The sequence below is a fragment of the Oncorhynchus nerka genome, linkage group LG14 (genome assembly GCF_034236695.1).
Source record: "Oncorhynchus nerka isolate Pitt River linkage group LG14, Oner_Uvic_2.0, whole genome shotgun sequence".
In the NCBI taxonomy this organism is placed as follows: domain Eukaryota; kingdom Metazoa; phylum Chordata; class Actinopteri; order Salmoniformes; family Salmonidae; genus Oncorhynchus; species Oncorhynchus nerka.
Window position 1 is genome coordinate 17,737,253 of NC_088409.1, and position 22,972 is coordinate 17,760,224.

At 44.8% G+C, this 22,972-nt stretch overlaps 1 protein-coding gene across 1 annotated transcript in view; it reads left to right on the forward strand.

The window, feature by feature from the left end:
- Nucleotides 1-475: 475 nt before the first annotated feature.
- ulk4 (unc-51 like kinase 4) overlaps nucleotides 476-22,972 on the forward strand; it is a 48,263-nt gene continuing 25,766 nt past the window's right edge. Inside the window, exons 1-17 of the mRNA XM_065027172.1 lie at nucleotides 476-519; nucleotides 878-1,015; nucleotides 1,183-1,282; nucleotides 1,427-1,566; nucleotides 1,816-1,981; nucleotides 3,628-3,729; nucleotides 3,945-4,028; nucleotides 4,120-4,195; nucleotides 4,617-4,724; nucleotides 5,571-5,731; nucleotides 5,832-5,901; nucleotides 6,074-6,140; nucleotides 7,437-7,541; nucleotides 7,935-7,995; nucleotides 8,175-8,359; nucleotides 11,308-11,354; nucleotides 13,696-13,774. Coding sequence (XP_064883244.1) covers nucleotides 878-1,015; nucleotides 1,183-1,282; nucleotides 1,427-1,566; nucleotides 1,816-1,981; nucleotides 3,628-3,729; nucleotides 3,945-4,028; nucleotides 4,120-4,195; nucleotides 4,617-4,724; nucleotides 5,571-5,731; nucleotides 5,832-5,901; nucleotides 6,074-6,140; nucleotides 7,437-7,541; nucleotides 7,935-7,995; nucleotides 8,175-8,359; nucleotides 11,308-11,354; nucleotides 13,696-13,774 — 1,689 coding nt within the window. The 5' untranslated portion in view covers nucleotides 476-519. The remainder of the gene's footprint in view (nucleotides 520-877; nucleotides 1,016-1,182; nucleotides 1,283-1,426; nucleotides 1,567-1,815; nucleotides 1,982-3,627; nucleotides 3,730-3,944; nucleotides 4,029-4,119; nucleotides 4,196-4,616; nucleotides 4,725-5,570; nucleotides 5,732-5,831; nucleotides 5,902-6,073; nucleotides 6,141-7,436; nucleotides 7,542-7,934; nucleotides 7,996-8,174; nucleotides 8,360-11,307; nucleotides 11,355-13,695; nucleotides 13,775-22,972) is intronic.

A 22,972-nucleotide genomic window follows, 5' to 3' on the forward strand; every position in this document is an offset into this window, starting at 1 on the left:
ATAATATTTTAGGGTACGGGTCTAACCCAGGTTGGAGGGATGGATCCAATAACTATCACCATATTTGCGAATGCTAGCTAGATCTATGTCCACAGTTTGAGTAGGCAGTCAACATTATGTGGGCCTGCTTTGTCCAAAGATGTTTCAGTATGAAAACTCTGTGCTTTGTCTGTCTCCGTACACAAGAAGACGCATAACCTTGCATTGTGTGTGCACTACCGCCGCGTCCTTCCTTGTATCCTAGTAACCAAGGAATAGCTCAGTCAGAGGTATTCAAGCAAAATAATGAAATACAATAAGACACAAGTAAATGCTTGTTATGGATCCTTTTCATACAACTTTTAAAGTTTAATATTAGTTTTACATCCATCAAATGTAAAAGATAAATAAAAATGATTAGCTTCATTTTTCTTAAAACCATGTATTTTTACCCCCCTACAGTAGGATTGAAATGATCCAAAAGTGATATCCGGTAACAAACTTCGCGCTTTGAGTTTGAGTTCAAGGGGGGATTTGAAGGTAAAAATAGCGCTTTTAATAATATATATTTTTATTATAAAGCAATTGAACTAGTCCGTGATATAGTTACAGTTAGTTTGTGGATTCTTGCATGTATTAACCGGTTTCTCTGTTTATGGGAATGTGCTGTCTGGTTTTATGATAGAACTTGCATGGAGCGTACAGTTGGTCTGCACAGCTTGCTTCTGTCAGTAAAACAGTCCAAGTTAGCGTTACCTAGCAAACTAGCTAGCAGTTAGCGACCTAGTTTAACTAGCTTAATGCAAATGCCATTTACTAGTTCCAACCTATACAAATGTGCTATTCACCCCCAGAATGTGACCAACCACTCTCCCTAACTTGAGAATCTTCTGTGCAGATGGAGAACTTCATCCTGTATGAGGAAATTGGAACAGGACGCCAGTCAGTGGTTTATAAGGGGAGGAGGAAAGGGAGCATCAATTTTGTTGCAATTATTTGCAGTGACAAGTCAAAAAGACATGAAATTACTAACCACGTAAGTATCCAGCATCACTTCCAAGTAGTACACACATCCCTTTCAACTGGTTTGACTGAGTAACATTTTACAAGCATTTTGCTACACACGCAATAACATCTGCTAAACGTGTATGTGACCAATACAATTTTATTTGAACACTGACTGAGCCCATGGTGTATCCACAGGTACGGCTGACTCATGACATTAAACATGAGAATGTGGTAACCTTCTATGAGTGGTATGAAACCAGCAACCATCTTTGGCTTGTAGTGGAACTGTGCACAGGTGAGATGCTTATTTGGTACTGTAAGAATACCATAGTTACCTTATGTCAACCTTTTACCTTTACGTTTTACAAAGCATGAATGTGATTTGATAGTGTATAATGGTAGGATAATAATAATCATTCATAATTTCTCTAAATTTTAGGGGGTTCACTGGAGTCAGTCATCACCCAGGATGAGTGCCTGTCAGAAGATGTAGTGAGGGAATTTGCCATCGATCTGGTCAAAGGCTTGAGATACATCCATGATGCTGGTATCGTGTTCTCTGACCTCACTCCCTCCAAGGTGCAGTACAGTATAGATGTCCTGACTATCTAATTTTCAATTGGTCAATCAATCAACTCTATATCGAGGCTCATCTGACATTTAATACATTTTATAGATCAAACCATCCTAACACTTTACACCCAATGAGCTCCTTTTGTCAACTAAACAATGCTGATTATTTCTAGCCAACATTTATTCTGTGTCTCAGTTTTGATTTCATGAAGTCAATGGAATTTGATTCTGACCTTGTGTTTTTTCCTCCTATAGATCTTGTTGGATGGCCCTGGCACTTTGAAGTACTCTAACTTCTGCCTGTCTAAAGCTGAGGGGGAGAATCTGGAGGAGTTTTTTGCTTTAGTCACAGCAGAGGAAACCGGTGGAGGGGATGGCAAAGAAAACACATCAAGAAGAAATATCAAGAGCAGAATCCAAGGTGACCCTTACAGTACATATTGTTATACCATGGCATTGTTGAATACTTGTATCTGATTGGCTTGAAGGGCATTCTAGAGCGTGCATAATTTCCCTATAACGCACGGTATATCCCCACGGTAGAATTCAATGGCTTTAGTTCATTCTTACATGTTCTATGTTTGAGCTGCTTTTGAATGCATAAGTCGAATTGAAAACATTATTGGCATTGTTGAATTCGATTTTCATAATAGCAAGCTAGGACTGATGGTTTGGTTAGCTAAACTAGGAAGTATGTTTGTTTGGTTACCAAGGCAACTACTGTAGCTATCTAGTAAACTTGCTAGCTACGTCAGTAGATGTTGAACACATTTCTACCGGTAAATTAACACATTTCTACCGGCAAATGTGTTAAATTATAGCCATGGTATAAAAGGGGTAATCAACTCGGGACTCAATGGTTTATCTGGAAAATAATGCAACTCCGTGGAAAGTTAGTTCCACTCCACTAGCGCATCGTTCATGATTTTCCATAGAACACATAGCCCCTCATTGATTATCCCTTACTTATTGGATGTTTACTAGAATGTTCTATCACATATCCTATTGTCGCTACACAGGGTCGCTACATTGTTCACAGGACAAACTCAGCCTGTTTCATTACACTGGTGTCAGAAGAGAAGTGGGATCCAACTTCTGACCCCAGTGTAATGAAACAGGCAGGGAGAGTGATCCAACTTCTGACCCCAGTGTAATGAAACAGGCAGGGAGAGTGATCCAACTTCTGACCCCAGTGTAATGAAACAGGCAGGGAGAGTGATCCAACATCTGACCCCAGTGTAATGAAACAGTCAGGGAGAGTGATCCAACTTCTGACCCCGGTGTAATGAAACAGTCAGGGAGAGTGATCCAACTTCTGACCCCAGTGTAATGAAACAGGCAGGGAGAGTGATCCAACTTCTGACCCCAGTGTAATGAAACAGGCAGGGAGAGTGATCCAACTTCTGACCCCAGTGTAATGAAACAGGCAGGGAGAGTGATCCAACTTCTGACCCCAGTGTAATGAAACAGGCAGGGAGAGTGATCCAACATCTGACCCCAGTGTAATGAAACAGGCAGGGAGAGTGATCCAACTTCTGACCCCAGTGTAATGAAACAGTCAGGGAGAGGGATCCAACTTCTGACCCCAGTGTAATGAAACAGGCAGGGAGAGTGATCCAACTTCTGACCCCAGTGTAATGAAACAGGCAGGGAGAGTGATCCAACTTCTGACCCCAGTGTAATGAAACAGGCAGGGAGAGTGATCCAACTTCTGACCCCAGTGTAATGAAACAGGCAGGGAGAGGGATCCAACTTCTGACCCCAGTGTAATGAAACAGGCAGGGAGAGTGATCCAACTTCTGACCCCAGTGTAATGAAACAGGCAGGGAGAGGGATCCAACTTCTGACCCCAGTGTAATGAAACAGGCAGGGAGAGTAGGTGAGCTTTCCCCCGATGGTCGATGAACCCTCAACCTTCTGGCCCAAAGTCACAAAAGCATGCTCAAGTGGCAGAGTCGATATCCGTGCTTAAAAACACAGGGTCGCCACAATATCATATATCATATGTTATATCATATCACGGTTTTCAATATGTTGTATAATGGAGATGTCTTTGTCTTTCTTCAGGGTCTCCAATATACTGTGCACCAGAGGTGGTCAAAGGGGGGGTCCACAGTATCAGTAGTGATCTGTGGGCCCTGGGCTGTATATTCTATGAGATGTTTTCAGGTACTCATCAAATCACTTGGGCTGTGTCCCAGATCTGTTTGTCCTCTTGCCAACTCCTTTGCTCATTGTCATTACAATTAGTGACAATTAGTTGGCACAGTAGCACAAACAGACAGGCAGTCAGGCTATCAAATCACTTGATTTATTGACATTAATAACAGTACTCATTTCATACCTAAATAGACCTTCTGTCTTGTTTTGCGGTCATTTGTCAGGAAAACCACCATTCTTCTCCGAGACGTTTTCTGAGTTGATTGAGCTGATATTACTTCAGGATCCTCAATCTCCAAGGCAAACGGGTAAAATGCCCATTTTTATTGCTTAACAAAATATGTTTTTATTGTCACAAGAGCATCTTAATTATAGTCCATATTATCTTTGTTGTTAAAGGGGCTTCTTCCTGCAAGCCTACACAAGAGTTCCAAAGCCTGCTTAAAGGTTTGCTTCAGAAAGACCCTCAGAAGAGGTGCGTCCCTACTCCCTTCACCAAATCAGATTCTTGGTTTGAAGTTTCTAAGATGGATAATTCATATTATCCCTTTGACATATGACCTTTGGAATGGGCGATACCTAGTCTGTTACACAACTGAATGTATTTTTCAACAGAAATGTATTTTTCGCATTTAACCCAAGCCCTTTAAATCAGAGAGGTGTGGGGGGCTGCCTTAATCAACGTCATCGGTGCCCAAGGAGCAGTTGTTGTTGTTGGGGTTTAATTGCCGGCAGATTTCCACCTTGCTAGTTCAGGGATTCGAAGCAGCGACCTTTCGGTGACCGGCCCAACACTCTTAACCACTAGGCTACCTGTGTAGGACAAGTGGGCCGACATAAGTTTGGTCAGAAAGAGAGGGCTTTATTAGACTTCAGCTTTTAACTGTTCTTCTCAGGATAAACTGGACTCAGTTACTGGTCCACCCATTCTGGAGAGGAGTGTTCTCTGAGGTCCACACCAGCGAGGAGGAGGAGGAAGAAGAAGATGTCTCATTCAGCTCCAGGTAATGTTTATGTTTCATATAACCATCAGGGAATTTATTCACAAAGCTTCTCGGAATAGGAGTGCTGATTTAGGATCTGTTTTGCCTTTTAGATCACAATGAATAAGATTACATGGACTGGAGGGAACTTATCCTAGATCAGTACACTTATTCTGAGATGCTTTGTGAATACAGGCCTGGTCTCAGTCTCGTTTCCTCAAAGGAGTTACCTCATTACAGTCCCTGGTGGTATGCACCATTTCCTCGAATTGTGTCCCCTGGCCTCAACACAAAGCATTATGTTGGGTCTTTCATGTTTGGACATGGATTACATGTTAATCATCAAATCAAATTTCAAATCAAATCCAAGTTTCAACGCCAAACACTGTTGTGCAGTTGCATATCTTCCTCCCCGGCCTTTTCTCATGACATAACTTCTTGAGAATGCATGTTGGTCTGATGTTATCATAAACCTTGCCTGTGTGTTCAGGATGGAGCCTGGACCTGCCCAATCAGATGGGTTGTACTGTGAGCCGTTAGTAGGAGGAAGACAAAGGACTTCACAGAGCACAGACACACAGACACAAACGTGTTGCTGATGTTGAATATGATTTACTAAGTGCAACATGAGCATAAGATAACAGTCTGTTTCACTTGTGTAATAACCTATACCTCTAAACTCTATAACCATGTAATAACACAGCAGGTTCTTTGTAACTACAGTGTTGCTACTATAGGTGTCTTATTACTGTGTAGTTACATAAGTCTAAGGTCATGCGTTTCCTTTCTGTTTGTAGTCTGGTGATGTTTTACTAGTTTACTAGTTGATATGCACTAGCTGATATCTGACCTTTCGTTTGGCTGCAGTGTGGGGAGGAGTGGTGTCTGTGCCTCTAGCCAGTCATCAGCAGTGACACCTGTCTCAGTGACCTCCCAGGGACCAGGAGGGGGATACAGAGGGGTACAGGGAGGGGCCGCAGGGGCAGAGGAGCCCGTCCGCATGCACCCCAACAAATCATTCCGATTAGGTAATGCTTTCTGGGAAGGTGGAAGAAGACATGTTGATGACAGCTGATGACAGTGTAGGAGCTATGTCTGAACATAGTTCTATTCTTCTCCTTCTCCTAGACAAAATGACAGAGCTTAGACCAAAGAGTGCACTGGACAAAGATACCAGGGAGTCCATATTCCTCCTCAGGTATGATCAGTGTTCATCTCCAGTTGTTCTGATCATTTACTGAACATTGTGTTGGATCAACAACTTGACTAAGTCAAACTGGAAAATACTAATCTCATGTCTTTTTAAAAAATTAATGTTTTTTAAAATCTCAAAATGAAGCATGTTTTATGTGATCTTTTTAATCAATCAGCTCTCGTCCAACTCCAAGAATGAGTTGCACTGCAAGAGATCCACCCAACAGGACACCATTACCTCAAGTCAGTTCTTCTCTTATCAAATAGCCAAAGGAGAGCTCTGCCATACCTCTGCAACCTTCTCCACAATTACATTTGAAGTGTAATCTTTCTGTGAGCTGTCTGTAATCAGAAACATGGTTATAGTAATCAGACTATTACCATGGTGCCTGTAGACTGCAGAAACTGGTAGTTGAGAATTCATTATTTTGAAAGGTTATTCTCGGTTACAGTTGTTTGTTAACCGTTGGCGCCCTCTACAGCATTCTCAGTGAAGTGCATAATTTTTCTCCAGATGGATTTCCTGTAAGCATAAGGACATTGGACATTCTTATGTATTACAAACTTCACTTTCATTTAGCCGCTTTAGCCACTTTCATTTATGAGATCTTTGCAAGTCTGGTGTGTGAGTAATGTTTGATTATTGGGCTGTAGTGGAGCGGGTCAATAGCTTCAAGTTCCTTGCTGTTCACATTACTAAGGAATTACACACACACACCAACACAGTCGTGAAGAAGGCACAACAACGGCTCTTCCCCCTCAGGAGGCTGAAAATATTCGGCATGGGCCCTCAGATCCTCAAAACGTTTTTCTACAGCTGCACCATTGAGAGCATCTTGACTGGCTGCATCAGCGCTTGGTATGGCAACTGTTTGGCATCCAACCTCAACGCGCTACAGAGGGTAGTGTGTACGGCCCAGTACATCACTGGGGCCCAGCTTCCTGCCATCCAGGGCCTCTATACAAGGCAGTGTCAGAGGAAGGCCCTAAAAATGGTCAAAGACTCCAGCCACCCAAGTAATAGACTGTTCTCTCTGCTACTGCACAGCAAGCGGTTCCCATACAACAAGTCTGGAACCAACAGGACCCTGAACAGCTTCTACCCCCAAGCCATAAGACTGCTAAATAGTTAGTCCGGGTAGCTATTGGTTAACTATTTAACTATCTGCAGTAACTCCTGACTTATCTATCCTGTTGCCTGTTGACTACTTTATAACTACCTATATGTACATACAGTATCTACCTCAACTACCTCGTATCCCTACACATGGACTCAGTACTAGTAGCATTTATATAGCTAAGTTATCAGTACTCATTGTGGATTTATTCTTTGTTATTGTTTTTCTATTATAAAAAAATAATAATCTCTGTTCATGGTTGGGAAGGTTGGGTAAGTAATTACTACACTGTTAGTTTACACCTGTTGTGTATAAGCATGTGACAATTAAAATGAGATTAGGTTTGATGTTCTACATGATCACATACTGTAATTGTGCTCATTTGTAATGATGACATCACTGTGGTCGTTGTCATCTCCAGGACAGTGTGGTGGCAAGTGGTCTGAATGACATCAGTTACTGTATAAAGGATTTGGTGTACACTGACTCTGACCTGGCAGTCACACCTATTATGGACAACCCAAAGGTACCACAAACTACATCATGTAACTGTGCTCTTTCTCCTGTTTAAAAAAGGGTTTCTTTCTAGTAATACATTGTTATTAATTATTGCATTGTTGGGTTTTGAGTTTTCATGAAAGGCATGTCACTGTATTTGTGAAGGTGACATTAAAACTTGCCCTGTATTTAAGCCATAGTTTCAGTGCCCATGCTGATGGGGGGGTTGTAGGGAGGTGCGCGGTTCCGCTGTGCGTCCCCCATGGACGGTGGACTCGGAACCAGATAGTCCAGCGTCCCATTGTCAAATATCTATCACGGGTCCTCGGCTTTGGAATAAACTGAATTGTTCTTAAGAACAGAGGTGGGCAATCCACAACTCTTGTGCATTCTAGTAACAAAGATGTGTATATTTTTTCAGATTCTGAAGACCGCTCCAGTGCGATATGACCTGAAGACTTTGTGTGTCCGAGCATACTCAGGTAATGAAGAAGAACAAATAGAAAAGTCTCGACTGCTGTGCCGCTGCTGAGTAACACTTGGACACACTCTGAAATTGACAGGTGTTTAGCAGGTGTTAATATACACACACACAGGTTAGACAGACAGCTAAAACGGTTTGGGCTGTGTGATTATTGAGCTCCTCTGACCCCCCCTATAGTGGAGAAGCTGTCCTGTCTGAGCTCTGAGGACTGGAGGGTGTTTCTGCAGCAGCTGTGCTCTTCTCTGGAGGCCCAGGCTGATAAGACCACGGCGGCGGTCCGCTCTAAACTCAACCTCCTCTGCTATCTGTGTACCATAGCTGCCCACAAGGACACAGCTACCAGGCTCATCAACTCCGAGCTGGTAAGGGAAGGGTCACTGCCTGACGGTCTGACCACATGCCCAGCATGCCTGCCATTCCTCCCAGGGCTGCTGCTTTTAACAAGACATGGGCCCCTCTAGGCTAATTTAAGTGTTCAGAACTTAGGCTCTCAGAAGAGAATTCTTAGAATCACAACACAACCTCTGGCCTTGCTGAGGCTTCTCAAGTGTTAGAAAGGTGAAAGGCCGCGGTACTACAAAGCCGTCAAAGGGTTCCTATATTTACCATGTGACCCGAGCTCCTTAGCATAGCTACAGTATGTGTTGGCCTCTGTTGATCAGCGGGAAGCTGAAACAGTAGTCAGCTAGGTGGGACCAGGAAGTTAACGCTTTCCTCAAGATAATAATAAAATGAACTTCCTATTTCCTTTACTTTTTGTTACTGAGATCCGCTCAGCTGTAACATGTTCAATGACCCTAGTTATTTATGAGAGCACAAAGACCAGGAGGATGTCCCAAATGACACCCTATTCCCTACATAGTGCACTCCTTTTGACCAGGGTCTATAGAGGTCTGGTCTAAAGTATTGCACTATATAGGGAATAGGGTTCCATTTGGACGCACAGATATCATAAAGTTACTTCCTCGTTACAGTGATGAGGTATTACGTTGTGACATAATCTGGTGAAATTTTTAAGATCAAATCTCTTCATTTGTTTATTAATGAAATGTCCAGACTGAGGATTGATTCAACCGTAGTAAATATATCTCTCCTATAACTATTAACCACTAGATGGCATTCCATCACTCACTCAGATTGAACTGAAAATGACATCACCACAATCATTAGACCTCATGGTATCTTTAGTATATCATTTCTTTAGACATATTCGGACACTATAGCCAGCCGTGACTGAGTTTATGACTGATGTATTGGCAACTTGACTAATTCAGTTTTGTACTACTGAAAGACGACTGGACTGAAAAAAAATCATGGAAAAGTAATTCCTTCGGAAAGTATTCAGACCCCTTGACTTTTTCCACATTTTGTTACGTTACAGCCTTATTCAAACATTTATTAAATTGTTATTTTTCCTCATCAATCTACACACAATAATGACAAAGCAAAAACATATTTGTTTTTATTTGTGCTCATTTATTAAATATAAAGAACTGAAATATCACATTTACATAAGTATTCAGACCTTTTACTCAGTACTTTGTTGAAGCACCTTTGACAGCGATTACAGCCTTGCGTCTTCTTGAGTATGACACTACAAGCTTGGCACACCTGTATTTGGGAGTTTCTCTCATTCTTCTCTGCAGATCCTCTCAAGCCCTGTAAGGTTGGATGGGGAGTGTTGCTGCACAGCTATTTTCAGGTTTCTCCAGAGATGTTTGATTGAGTTCAAGTCTGAGCTCTGGCTGGGCCACTCAAGGACATTCAGAGACTTGTCCCGAAGCCACTCCTGCGTTGTCTTGGCTGTGTGCTTAGGGTCGTTGTCCTGTTGGAAGGTGAACCTTCGCCTCTGTCTGAGGTCCTGAGCGCTCTGGAGCAGGTTTTCATCAAGGATCTCTCTGTACTTTTCTCCATTCATCTTTGCCTCAATCATGACAAGTTTCCCAGTCCCTGCCGCTGAAAAACATCCCCACAGCACCATGCTGCCACCACCATGTTTCACTGTAGGGATGGTGCCAGGTTTCCTCCAGACGTGACGCTTTGCATTCAGGCCAAAGAGTTCTATCTTGGTTTCACCAGACCAGAGAATCTTGTTTCTATCATCCTGAGTGGTGCAGCGGTTTAAGGCACTGCATCACTACAGGACCGGGTTCGATCCCGGGTTCGATCCACTCTACCATAAAGGCTTGATTGGTGGAGTGCTGTGAAGATGGTTGTCCTTCTGGAAGGTTCTCCTATCTCCACAGAGGAACTCTAGAGCTCTGTCAGAGTGACCATTGGGTTCTTGATCACCTCCCTGACAAATTCCCTTCTTCCCCGATTACTCAGTTCGGCCTAGTGGCCAGCTTTAGGAAGGGTCTTGGTGGTTTCAAACGTATTCAACTTAAGAATGATGGAGGCCACTGTGTTCTCGGGGAACTCTGCAATGCTGCAGAAATGTTTCGATATCCTTCCACAGATCTGTGCCTCCACACAATCCTGTCTCAGAGTTCTACGGACCATTCCTTTGACCTCATGGTTTGGTTTTTGCTCTGTCAACTGTGGGACTTTATCTAGACAGGTGTGTGCCTTTCCAAATCATGTCCAATCAATTGATTTTACCACAGGTGGACTCTAATCAAGTTGTAGAAACATCTCAAGGATGATCAATGGAAACAGGGTGCACCTGAGCTCAATTTAGAGTCTCATAGCAAAAGATCTGAATACTTTTATGTAAATGAGGTATTTCTGTTTTTTATTTTTAATAAATGTGCAAACATTTTCTAAAACCCTGTTTTCGCCTTGTCATTATGGGGTATTTATTTAATCAATTGTAGAATAAGGCTGTAACGTAACAAAATGTGGAAAAAGTCCATGGTCTGAATACTTTCTGAAGGCACTGTACATATAAGTGCGTCACATATTGTCCGTCACAAATGTCACCCTATTCCCTATATAGTATGGGCCCTGGTCAAAAGTAGTGCACTACATAGGACATAGGATACCATTTGAGATGCAGCCTAGACATTGGTAGTTCAGTCAAATCAAAGCTTATTGGTCACCTACACAGACGTTATAGTGGGTGAAACGACATGCTTGTGTTACCAGCTCCTAACAGTGCAGCAAAAATGTCAATCAAGTACACAAATAATAATAATAAAGAAGTCATGACTGTCAGAACTAATCCAGTTGACAACGCAAATAACACTGTATCAGTAATCCAAATTCAATCTGTGCATATATCCACTGAAATATATACTAAGAATGATATGTACAGTAGATATATTGCAGTGTTAACCAACTGCTGTTGTGTTCTCTCCATTTGTGACAGTTCCCTGTGTTGACCCAGCAGCTGCGTCTAGCACCTAACTGGGATGTGTGAGTTCCTTTAGCTTCCACCTGTCCGACCACATACATACATACATACATACATACATACATACATACATACATACATACATACATACATACATACATACATACATTCTCCATGCTCCAGTGCATGGAAATAATGTATAGCATGTACTGTAGCCTACTGCACTTTACAATGATCTGATGCCTGGTCTGGATATTCTGTAAATCACTGTTAGCCTTTACAATGATCTGATGCCTGGTCTGGATATTCTGTAAATCACTGTTAGCCTTTACAATGATCTGATGCCTGGTCTGGATATTCTGTAAATCACTGTTAGCCTTTACAATGATCTGATGTCTGGTCTGGATATTCTGTAAATCACTGTTAGCCTTTACAATGATCTGATGTCTGGTCTGGATATTCTGTAAATCACTGTTAGCCTTTACAATGATCTGATGCCTGGTCTGGATATTCTGTAAATCACTGTTAGCCTTTACAATGATCTGATGTCTGGTCTGGATATTCTGTAAATCACTGTTAGCCTTTACAATGATCTGATGCCTGGTCTGGATATTCTGTAAATCACTGTTAGCCTTTACAATGATCTGATGTCTGGTCTGGTCTGCCTTTACAATGATCTGATGCCTGGTCTGGATATTCTGTAAATCACTGTTAGCCTTTACAATGATCTGATGTCTGGTCTGGATATTCTGTAAATCACTGTTAGCCTTTACAATGATCTGATGCCTGGTCTGGATATTCTGTAAATCACTGTTAGCCTTTACAATGATCTGATGCCTGGTCTGGATATTCTGTAAATCACTGTTAGCCTTTACAATGATCTGATGCCTGGTCTGGATATTCTGTAAATCACTGTTAGCCTTTACAATGATCTGATGCCTGGTCTGGATATTCTGTAAATCACTGTTAGCCTTTACAATGATCTGATGCCTGGTCTGGATATTCTGTAAATCACTGTTAGCCTTTACAATGATCTGATGCCTGGTCTGGATATTCTGTAAATCACTGTTAGCCTTTACAATGATCTGATGCCTGGTCTGGATATTCTGTAAATCACTGTTAGCCTTTACAATGATCTGATGCCTGGTCTGGATATTCTGTAAATCACTGTTAGCCTTTACAATGATCTGATGCCTGGTCTGGATATTCTGTAAATCACTGTTAGCCTTTAATATTCTGTAAATCACTGACTCTGATGTCTGGTCTGGATATTCTGTAAATCACTGTTAGCCTTTACAATGATCTGATGCCTGGTCTGGATATTCTGTAAATCACTGTTAGCCTTTACAATGATCTGATGCCTGGTCTGGATATTCTGTAAATCACTGTTAGCCTTTACAATGATCTGATGCCTGGTCTGGATATTCTGTAAATCACTGTTAGCCTTTACAATGATCTGATGCCTGGTCTGATATTCTGTAAATCACTGTTAGCCTTTACAATGATCTGATGCCTGGTCTGGATATTCTGTAAATCACTGTTAGCCTTTACAATGATCTGATGCCTGGTCTGGATATTCTGTAAATCACTGTTAGCCTTTACAATGATCTGATGCCTGGTCTGGACAATATTGATGCTGTAAATCACTGTTAGCCTTTACAATGATCTGATGCCTGGTCTGGATATTCTGTAAATCACTGTTAGCCTTTACAATGATCTGATGCCTGGTCTGGATATTCTGTAAATCACTGTTAGCCTTTACAATGATCTGATGCCTGGTCTGGATATTCTGTAAATCACTGTTAGCCTTTACAATGATCTGATGTCTGGTCTGGATATTCTGTAAATCACTGTTAGCCTTTACAATGATCTGATGCCTGGTCTGGATATTCTGTAAATCACTGTTAGCCTTTACAATGATCTGATGTCTGGTCTGGATATTCTGTAAATCACTGTTAGCCTTTACAATGATCTGATGCCTGGTCTGGATATTCTGTAAATCACTGTTAGCCTTTACAATGATCTGATGTCTGGTCTGGATATTCTGTAAATCACTGGTAGAGAGATGTCCATCATCAGGATCATAAAAAACTTTTGACGTGAGGATTTATATTTTTGTTGAAAGGAATTAAGAAAGGATGTTGTATAGATTAAATTAATATAATTACAGCAACACTTATTACTAAATAGTGATAAAATGATGTAAAAAATGGCAGTGTTATTTCTGTGTATGTTTTCCATGTATTTACACCAGACCTGTCTGTCTATTCCAGGAAGACTATGACATTAGTAGCCTATGTCTATGGATGTTTTTGGATTTCAGGTTAAAACAGTCTCATATATTTATGGTTAGAACTGTGTCCTGTGTGTGTGTGTGTGTGTGTGTGTGTGTGTGTATTCCAGGAAGTTTAAGGTGATGCGGGTGCTGGGGCTACTGGCATCCCACTGCACTGAGCTCAGAGAGGAGACCCCCGTCACTGAGGTTAGTGGTACTGTCTGTCACACTGCTGAGGTTAGTGGTGCTGTCTGTCACATTGTCCGTCAAACTGCTGAGGTTAGTGCTACTGTCTGTCACACTGCTGAGGTTAGTGGTGCTGTCTGTCACACTGCTGAGGTTAGTGCTACTGTCTGTCACACTGCTGAGGTTAGTGCTACTGTCTGTCACACTGCTGAGGTTAGTGGTGCTGTCTGTCACACTGCTGAGGTTAGTGCTACTGTCTGTCACACTGCTGAGGTTAGTGCTACTGTCTGTCACACTGCTGAGGTTAGTGCTACTGTCTGTCACACTGCTGAGGTTAGTGCTACTGTCTGTCACACTGCTGAGGTTAGTGCTACTGTCTGTCACACTGCTGAGGTTAGTGCTACTGTCTGTCACTCTGCAGAGGTTAGTGGTACTGTCTGTCACACTGCTGAGGTTAGTGGTGCTGTCTGTCACATTGTCCGTCAAACTGCTGAGGTTAGTGCTACTGTCTGTCACACTGCTGAGGTTAGTGCTACTGTCTGTCACACTGCTGAGGTTAGTGCTACTGTCTGTCACTCTGCTGAGGTTAGTGCTACTGTCTGTCACTCTGCTGAGGTTAGTGGTGCTGTCTGTCACACTGCTGAGGTTAGTGCTACTGTCTGTCACACTGCTGAGGTTAGTGCTACTGTCTGTCACACTGCTGAGGTTAGTGCTACTGTCTGTCACACTGCTGAGGTTAGTGCTACTGTCTGTCACTCTGCTGAGGTTAGTGGTACTGTCTGTCACGTTGTCCGTCAAACTGCTGAGGTTAGTGGTGCTGTCTGTCACGTTGTCCGTCAAACTGCTGAGGTTAGTGGTGCTGTCTGTCACACTGCTGAGGTTAGTGGTACTGTCTGTCACACTGCTGAGGTTAGTGCTACTGTCTGTCACTCTGCTGAGGTTAGTGGTACTGTCTGTCACGTTGTCCGTCAAACTGCTGAGGTTAGTGGTGCTGTCTGTCACGTTGTCCGTCAAACTGCTGAGGTTAGTGGTGCTGTCTGTCACACTGCTGAGGTTAGTGGTACTGTCTGTCACACTGCTGAGGTTAGTGCTACTGTCTGTCACACTGCTGAGGTTAATGGTACTGTCTGTCACACTGCTGAGGTTAGTGGTACTGTCTGTCACTCTGCTGAGGTTAGTGGTGCTGTCTGTCACGTTGTCCGTCAAACTGCTGAGGTTAGTGGTGCTGTCTGTCACTCTGCTGATGTTAGTGCTACTGTCTGTCACTCTGCTGAGGTTAGTGGTGCTGTCTGTCACTCTGCTGAGGTTAGTGCTACTGTCTGTCACTCTGCTGAGGTTAGTGCTACTGTCTGTCACTCTGCTGAGGTTAGTGGTGCTGTCTGTCACACTGCTGAGGTTAGTGCTACTGTCTGTCACACTGCTGAGGTTAGTGGTGCTGTCTGTCACGTTGTCCGTCAAACTGCTGAGGTTAGTGCTACTGTCTGTCACACTGCTGAGGTTAGTGCTACTGTCTGTCACACTGCTGAGGTTAGTGCTACTGTCTGTCACTCTGCTGAGGTTAGTGCTACTGTCTGTCACTCTGCTGAGGTTAGTGCTACTGTCTGTCACTCTGCTGAGGTTAGTGGTGCTGTCTGTCACACTGCTGAGGTTAGTGCTACTGTCTGTCACTCTGCTGAGGTTAGTGCTACTGTCTGTCACTCTGCTGAGGTTAGTGGTACTGTCTGTCACGTTGTCCGTCAAACTGCTGAGGTTAGTGGTGCTGTCTGTCACGTTGTCCGTCAAACTGCTGAGGTTAGTGGTGCTGTCTGTCACACTGCTGAGGTTAGTGCTACTGTCTGTCACACTGCTGAGGTTAGTGCTACTGTCTGTCACACTGCTGAGGTTAGTTCTACTGTCTGTCACACTGCTGAGGTTAGTGCTACTGTCTGTCACTCTGCTGAGGTTAGTGCTACTGTCTGTCACGTTGTCCGTCAAACTGCTGAGGTTAGTGGTGCTGTCTGTCACACTGCTGAGGTTAGTGGTACTGTCTGTCACACTGCTGAGGTTAGTGCTACTGTCTGTCACACTGCTGAGGTTAATGGTACTGTCTGTCACACTGCTGAGGTTAGTGGTACTGTCTGTCACTCTGCTGAGGTTAGTGGTGCTGTCTGTCACTCTGCTGAGGTTAGTGCTACTGTCTGTCACACTGCTGAGGTTGGTGTTAATGTCCGTCACGCTGTCTGTCACTCTGCTGAGGTTAGTGGTGCTGTCTGTCACTTTGTCTGTCACACTGCTGAGGTTAGTGCTACTGTCTGTCACACTGCTGAGGTTAATGGTACTGTCTGTCACACTGCTGAGGTTAGTGGTACTGTCTGTCACTCTGCTGAGGTTAGTGGTGCTGTCTGTCACGTTGTCCGTCAAACTGCTGAGGTTAGTGGTGCTGTCTGTCACTCTGCTGATGTTAGTGCTACTGTCTGTCACTCTGCTGAGGTTAGTGGTGCTGTCTGTCACACTGCTGAGGTTAGTGCTACTGTCTGTCACACTGCTGAGGTTAGTGCTACTGTCTGTCACTCTGCTGAGGTTAGTGCTACTGTCTGTCACTCTGCTGAGGTTAGTGGTGCTGTCTGTCACACTGCTGAGGTTAGTGCTACTGTCTGTCACACTGCTGAGGTTAGTGCTACTGTCTGTCACTCTGCTGAGGTTAGTGCTACTGTCTGTCACTCTGCTGAGGTTAGTGCTACTGTCTGTCACTCTGCTGAGGTTAGTGGTGCTGTCTGTCACACTGCTGAGGTTAGTGCTACTGTCTGTCACTGCTGAGGTTAGTGCTACTGTCTGTCACACTGCTGAGGTTGGTGTTAATGTCCGTCACGCTGTCTGTCACTCTGCTGAGGTTAGTGGTGCTGTCTGTCACACTGCTGAGGTTAGTGCTACTGTCTGTCACACTGCTGAGGTTAATGGTACTGTCTGTCACACTGCTGAGGTTAGTGGTACTGTCTGTCACTCTGCTGAGGTTAGTGGTGCTGTCTGTCACGTTGTCCGTCAAACTGCTGAGGTTAGTGGTGCTGTCTGTCACGTTGTCCGTCAAACTGCTGAGGTTAGTGGTGCTGTCTGTCACTCTGCTGAGGTTAGTGCTACTGTCTGTCACTCTGCTGAGGTTAGTGGTGCTGTCTGTCACACTGCTGAGGTTAGTGGTGCTGTCTGTCACACTGCTGAGGTTAGTGCTACTGTCTGTCACACTGCTGAGGTTAGTGCTACTGTCTGTCACTCTGCTGAGGTTAGTGCTACTGTCTGTCACTCTGCTGAGGTTAGTGCTACTGTCTGTCACTCTGCTGAGGTTACTGCTACTCTCTGTCACACTGCTGAGGTTAGTGCTACTGTCTGTCACTCTGCTGAGGTTAGTGCTACTGTCTGTCACTCTGCTGAGGTTAGTGGTGCTGTCTGTCACACTGCTGAGGTTAGTGCTACTGTCTGTCACTCTGCTGAGGTTAGTGGTGCTGTCTGTCACACTGCTGAGGTTAGTGCTACTGTCTGTCACTCTGCTGAGGTTAGTGCTACTGTCTGTCACGTTGTCCGTCAAACTGCTGAGGTTAGTGGTGCTGTCTGTCACTCTGCTGAGGTTAGTGCTACTGTCTGTCACTCTGCTGAGGTTAGTGGTGCTGTCTGTCACACTGCTGAGGTTAGTGCTACTGTCTGTCACACTGCTGAGGTTAGTGCTACTGTCTGTCACTCTGCTGAGGTTAGTGGTGCTGTCTGTCACACTGCTGAGGTTAGTGCTACTGTCTGTCACACTGCTGAGGTTAGTGCTACTGTCTGTCACTCTGCTGAGGTTAGTGCTACTGTCTGTCACTCTGCTGAGGTTAGTGGTGCTGTCTGTCACACTGCTGAGGTTAGTGCTACTGTCTGTCACTCTGCTGAGGTTAGTGCTACTGTCTGTCACACTGCTGAGGTTGGTGTTAATGTCCGTCACGCTGTCTGTCACTCTGCTGAGGTTAGTGGTGCTGTCTGTCACTTTGTCTGTCACACTGCTGAGGTTAGTGCTACTGTCTGTCACACTGCTGAGGTTAATGGTACTGTCTGTCACACTGCTGAGGTTAGTGGTACTGTCTGTCACTCTGCTGAGGTTAGTGGTGCTGTCTGTCACGTTGTCCGTCAAACTGCTGAGGTTAGTGGTGCTGTCTGTCACTCTGCTGATGTTAGTGCTACTGTCTGTCACTCTGCTGAGGTTAGTGGTGCTGTCTGTCACACTGCTGAGGTTAGTGCTACTGTCTGTCACACTGCTGAGGTTAGTGCTACTGTCTGTCACTGCTGAGGTTAGTGCTACTGTCTGTCACTCTGCTGAGGTTAGTGGTGCTGTCTGTCACACTGCTGAGGTTAGTGGTGCTGTCTGTCACACTGCTGAGGTTAGTGCTACTGTCTGTCACACTGCTGAGGTTAGTGCTACTGTCTGTCACTCTGCTGAGGTTAGTGCTACTGTCTGTCACTCTGCTGAGGTTAGTGCTACTGTCTGTCACTCTGCTGAGGTTACTGCTACTCTCTGTCACACTGCTGAGGTTAGTGCTACTGTCTGTCACTCTGCTGAGGTTAGTGCTACTGTCTGTCACTCTGCTGAGGTTAGTGGTGCTGTCTGTCACACTGCTGAGGTTAGTGCTACTGTCTGTCACTCTGCTGAGGTTAGTGGTGCTGTCTGTCACACTGCTGAGGTTAGTGCTACTGTCTGTCACTCTGCTGAGGTTAGTGCTACTGTCTGTCACGTTGTCCGTCAAACTGCTGAGGTTAGTGGTGCTGTCTGTCACTCTGCTGAGGTTAGTGCTACTGTCTGTCACTCTGCTGAGGTTAGTGGTGCTGTCTGTCACACTGCTGAGGTTAGTGCTACTGTCTGTCACACTGCTGAGGTTAGTGCTACTGTCTGTCACTCTGCTGAGGTTAGTGGTGCTGTCTGTCACACTGCTGAGGTTAGTGCTACTGTCTGTCACACTGCTGAGGTTAGTGCTACTGTCTGTCACTCTGCTGAGGTTAGTGCTACTGTCTGTCACTCTGCTGAGGTTAGTGGTGCTGTCTGTCACACTGCTGAGGTTAGTGCTACTGTCTGTCACTCTGCTGAGGTTAGTGCTACTGTCTGTCACACTGCTGAGGTTGGTGTTAATGTCCGTCACGCTGTCTGTCACTCTGCTGAGGTTAGTGGTGCTGTCTGTCACTTTGTCTGTCACACTGCTGAGGTTAGTGCTACTGTCTGTCACACTGCTGAGGTTAATGGTACTGTCTGTCACACTGCTGAGGTTAGTGGTACTGTCTGTCACTCTGCTGAGGTTAGTGGTGCTGTCTGTCACGTTGTCCGTCAAACTGCTGAGGTTAGTGGTGCTGTCTGTCACTCTGCTGATGTTAGTGCTACTGTCTGTCACTCTGCTGAGGTTAGTGGTGCTGTCTGTCACACTGCTGAGGTTAGTGCTACTGTCTGTCACACTGCTGAGGTTAGTGCTACTGTCTGTCACTGCTGAGGTTAGTGCTACTGTCTGTCACTCTGCTGAGGTTAGTGGTGCTGTCTGTCACACTGCTGAGGTTAGTGCTACTGTCTGTCACACTGCTGAGGTTAGTGCTACTGTCTGTCACTCTGCTGAGGTTAGTGCTACTGTCTGTCACTCTGCTGAGGTTAGTGCTACTGTCTGTCACTCTGCTGAGGTTAGTGGTGCTGTCTGTCACACTGCTGAGGTTAGTGCTACTGTCTGTCACTGCTGAGGTTAGTGCTACTGTCTGTCACACTGCTGAGGTTGGTGTTAATGTCCGTCACGCTGTCTGTCACTCTGCTGAGGTTAGTGGTGCTGTCTGTCACTGTCTGTCACACTGCTGAGGTTAGTGCTACTGTCTGTCACACTGCTGAGGTTAATGGTACTGTCTGTCACACTGCTGAGGTTAGTGGTACTGTCTGTCACTCTGCTGAGGTTAGTGGTGCTGTCTGTCACGTTGTCCGTCAAACTGCTGAGGTTAGTGGTGCTGTCTGTCACGTTGTCCGTCAAACTGCTGAGGTTAGTGGTGCTGTCTGTCACTCTGCTGAGGTTAGTGCTACTGTCTGTCACTCTGCTGAGGTTAGTGGTGCTGTCTGTCACACTGCTGAGGTTAGTGGTGCTGTCTGTCACACTGCTGAGGTTAGTGCTACTGTCTGTCACACTGCTGAGGTTAGTGCTACTGTCTGTCACTCTGCTGAGGTTAGTGCTACTGTCTGTCACTCTGCTGAGGTTAGTGCTACTGTCTGTCACTCTGCTGAGGTTACTGCTACTCTCTGTCACACTGCTGAGGTTAGTGCTACTGTCTGTCACTCTGCTGAGGTTAGTGGTACTGTCTGTCACGCTGCCGAGGTTAGTGCTACTGTCTGTCACGCTGCTGAGGTTAGTGGTACTGTCTGTCACACTGCTGAGGTTAGTGGTACTGTCTGTCACACTGCTGAGGTTAGTGGTACTGTCTGTCACACTGCTGAGGTTAGTGGTACTGTCTGTCACACTGCTGAGGTTAATGGTACTGTCTGTCACGCTGCCGAGGTTAGTGCTACTGTCTGTCACTCTGCTGAGGTTAGTGGTACTGTCTGTCACACTGCTGAGGTTAGTGGTACTGTCTGTCACACTGCTGAGGTTAATGGTACTGTCTGTCACACTGCTGAGGTTAGTGCTACTGTCTGTCACACTGCTGAGGTTAATGGTACTGTCTGTCACGCTGCTGAGGTTAGTGCTACTGTCTGTCACACTGCTGAGGTTAATGATACAGTCTGTCACACTGCTGAGACTGGCATAGTCCAGCAGCACTGCACCGGGCCCCTTCACCCTGTTGTCACAGCACCTATGCTTGTCCTCTATGTATCAATGGTGCATGTGTCCCAAATGCATAGGGCTCTGGTCAAAGTGCACTATGTAGGGAATAGGCTGCCACTTGGGATTCGATTGGTGTATCACATATAACTGTCAAAGCCATGAGCTGCTGAATAGTTGAACATCACTTTAACTGTTAGAACCAGAGCAGACAGTGTAGTAGTCTCAATACAAACGTCCCACAATCTTTCACACACACACAATTCTAACTATGTGAAAGACCCCTACAACATCAACAACAACAGTAAAATCTGTTGAATTAAAATCCCCTAAATCTGTTGCTGTCACTCTTCCAGAGGAATGGAAGTCTAGTCTCTATGCAGCATTATGATCATCCGATGGGAGCGGTAGTGAGAGAAAGTACCGGGGTGAATCACCAGATGCCACTGTAACCCAGCGGTAGTGAGAGAAAGTACCGGGGTGAATCACCAGATGCCACTGTAACCCAGCGGTGGTGAGAGAAAGTACCGGGGTGAATCACCAGATGCCACTGTAACCCAGCGGTAGTGAGAGAAAGTACCGGGGTGAATCACCAGATGCCACTGTAACCCAGCGGTAGGTAGAGCTCTAAACAAGCGCCACCGATCCACCTGCCCAAACATGCTTATGGAGCCGTTAACAAACCGTCAAAGACAGGATTCTATTTGATGTGAAATCTGGCGCCTCCACCCTTGATCCACGTCTTACATGGGTTTGCCATGATTTCCTGTGGTGGTTTATAGGTTTAAAGCTCATAGAGGAGGGGTATACGAGCGATATACAAAATGGCCGTCATTAATCGCCACACCAGAGAATGGCGCAGTGACTTTTATTTTCCACAGTCTTCTTTTGTAAAGATGGCTGAGGATTTGTCGCCCCGCCCCCCACCACCCATCTGGGCACAGCTTGCTCAGATTCCCAGAGTGACAGATCCCCGAGACTTTTATCATCGTGCTCTCCACAGGGGTTCTGTGTCTGATGGTCAGCCGCAGTCATGGCCATTTCTGCTTCAGGGCAGGGCTATTGTCACCACCATCTCCATATGTCTGCCACACTGTGGATCTCAGTGGTCGTCCGTGATCCTAGTTAAAGTTTCCACTGTGAGACGAGTTCTCTCTCTCTTGGTCCGGGCTCGTGTTGCGCCGATTGTTTTTTGAAAGGAGTTCTCACAGTGAGAATCACAAGTTACAATGCCGCAAAGTTCAATGTTTATTGTCAGCGTTGAATTTGATGCCTCGGCACGCTCTATAGGCTACATAACAGAATCAGACGTCAAGTTGGCCCTACACTATCATTACAAACCTCCATTTCTCACAGTCCTTTAAAACAGTGAGCGGCAATGACTGCAGCTGCTATTTTTCAGGCATACTGTTGGCTTAGTTAGGACAGGAAGAGAGGAATTAGTTCAGTATTATCCTCTTTCCTCTGCCTGTCTCTATGGATACTTCAACATCATTCTAATTAAGTGTTATCTTCCCTGGCAGAGGCAGTACTTTTCTGTGCCACAAACCACCAAGCCCCAATTCAGACATTTTCTCTCTCTCATGGCATCGCGTCAATAGTGCTGCACACACTGTCTGCTGTTTCCACCCAGTGTCCCTTAGAAACTGGCCTAGTGTGTCGTGCCGGCCGTCCCTGCAGAATGAGCAGAACAGACTGCCTCCCTCCTCTCATTGTGGGAGAATTAGCCTGTTCCATTTCCTCAGACAGGGCTTGGAGGCTCGTTCTCACTCCTCACTACTGGAAAAGGAACAGAGTGCTGGGGCCAATGAACACTGCTGTTGATTCTATTCAGTTTGGTTTCTTGTGTCTTTTGCCAAACTATGATTGTGTAAAGATTGTTATTTTAGGGAATTTTAGGTTTGTTCAATTTTAATTTAGGTTGTTTATCCATTACTCCAAAAACATTTGAATGATTTGGTGTCCATGTATTCATCATCAAAAACACATCCAAAATGGCTTGAGTCAATTATTGCTCGCTGGCCAAAGCAATATGTCTCATGTCCTTCTGATAACTATAGGCAGAGGCCATTGGTGATCTATGGGACCATAGACTCATGAAACGCCTGCGGTCATGTGTGTCGCAGGCGTCAGCCCTAGATCAAACACCTGTCTTCTTCTGGACAGCCGTGGGATATTGATTGACCACATAACAGCATAGCAGGTCATCCTTTGTTTGTTATTAGCTTGCTCCTTCCATCAATAGGACATCAGGACATATCTGTCTGCCTGTCCTGCCTGCCATCCTGCCACCCTGTTTGTAATGAGTGAATGATCAGGCTCAAACCACTAAATGTCACAATACATTCATTCAGCTAAATCACATACCAGGGATATTTGATTGATTCAATTGATCAGTTGCATTAATGTGATGTTTAAATCAAATGTTAAAATCGGACAAATCACA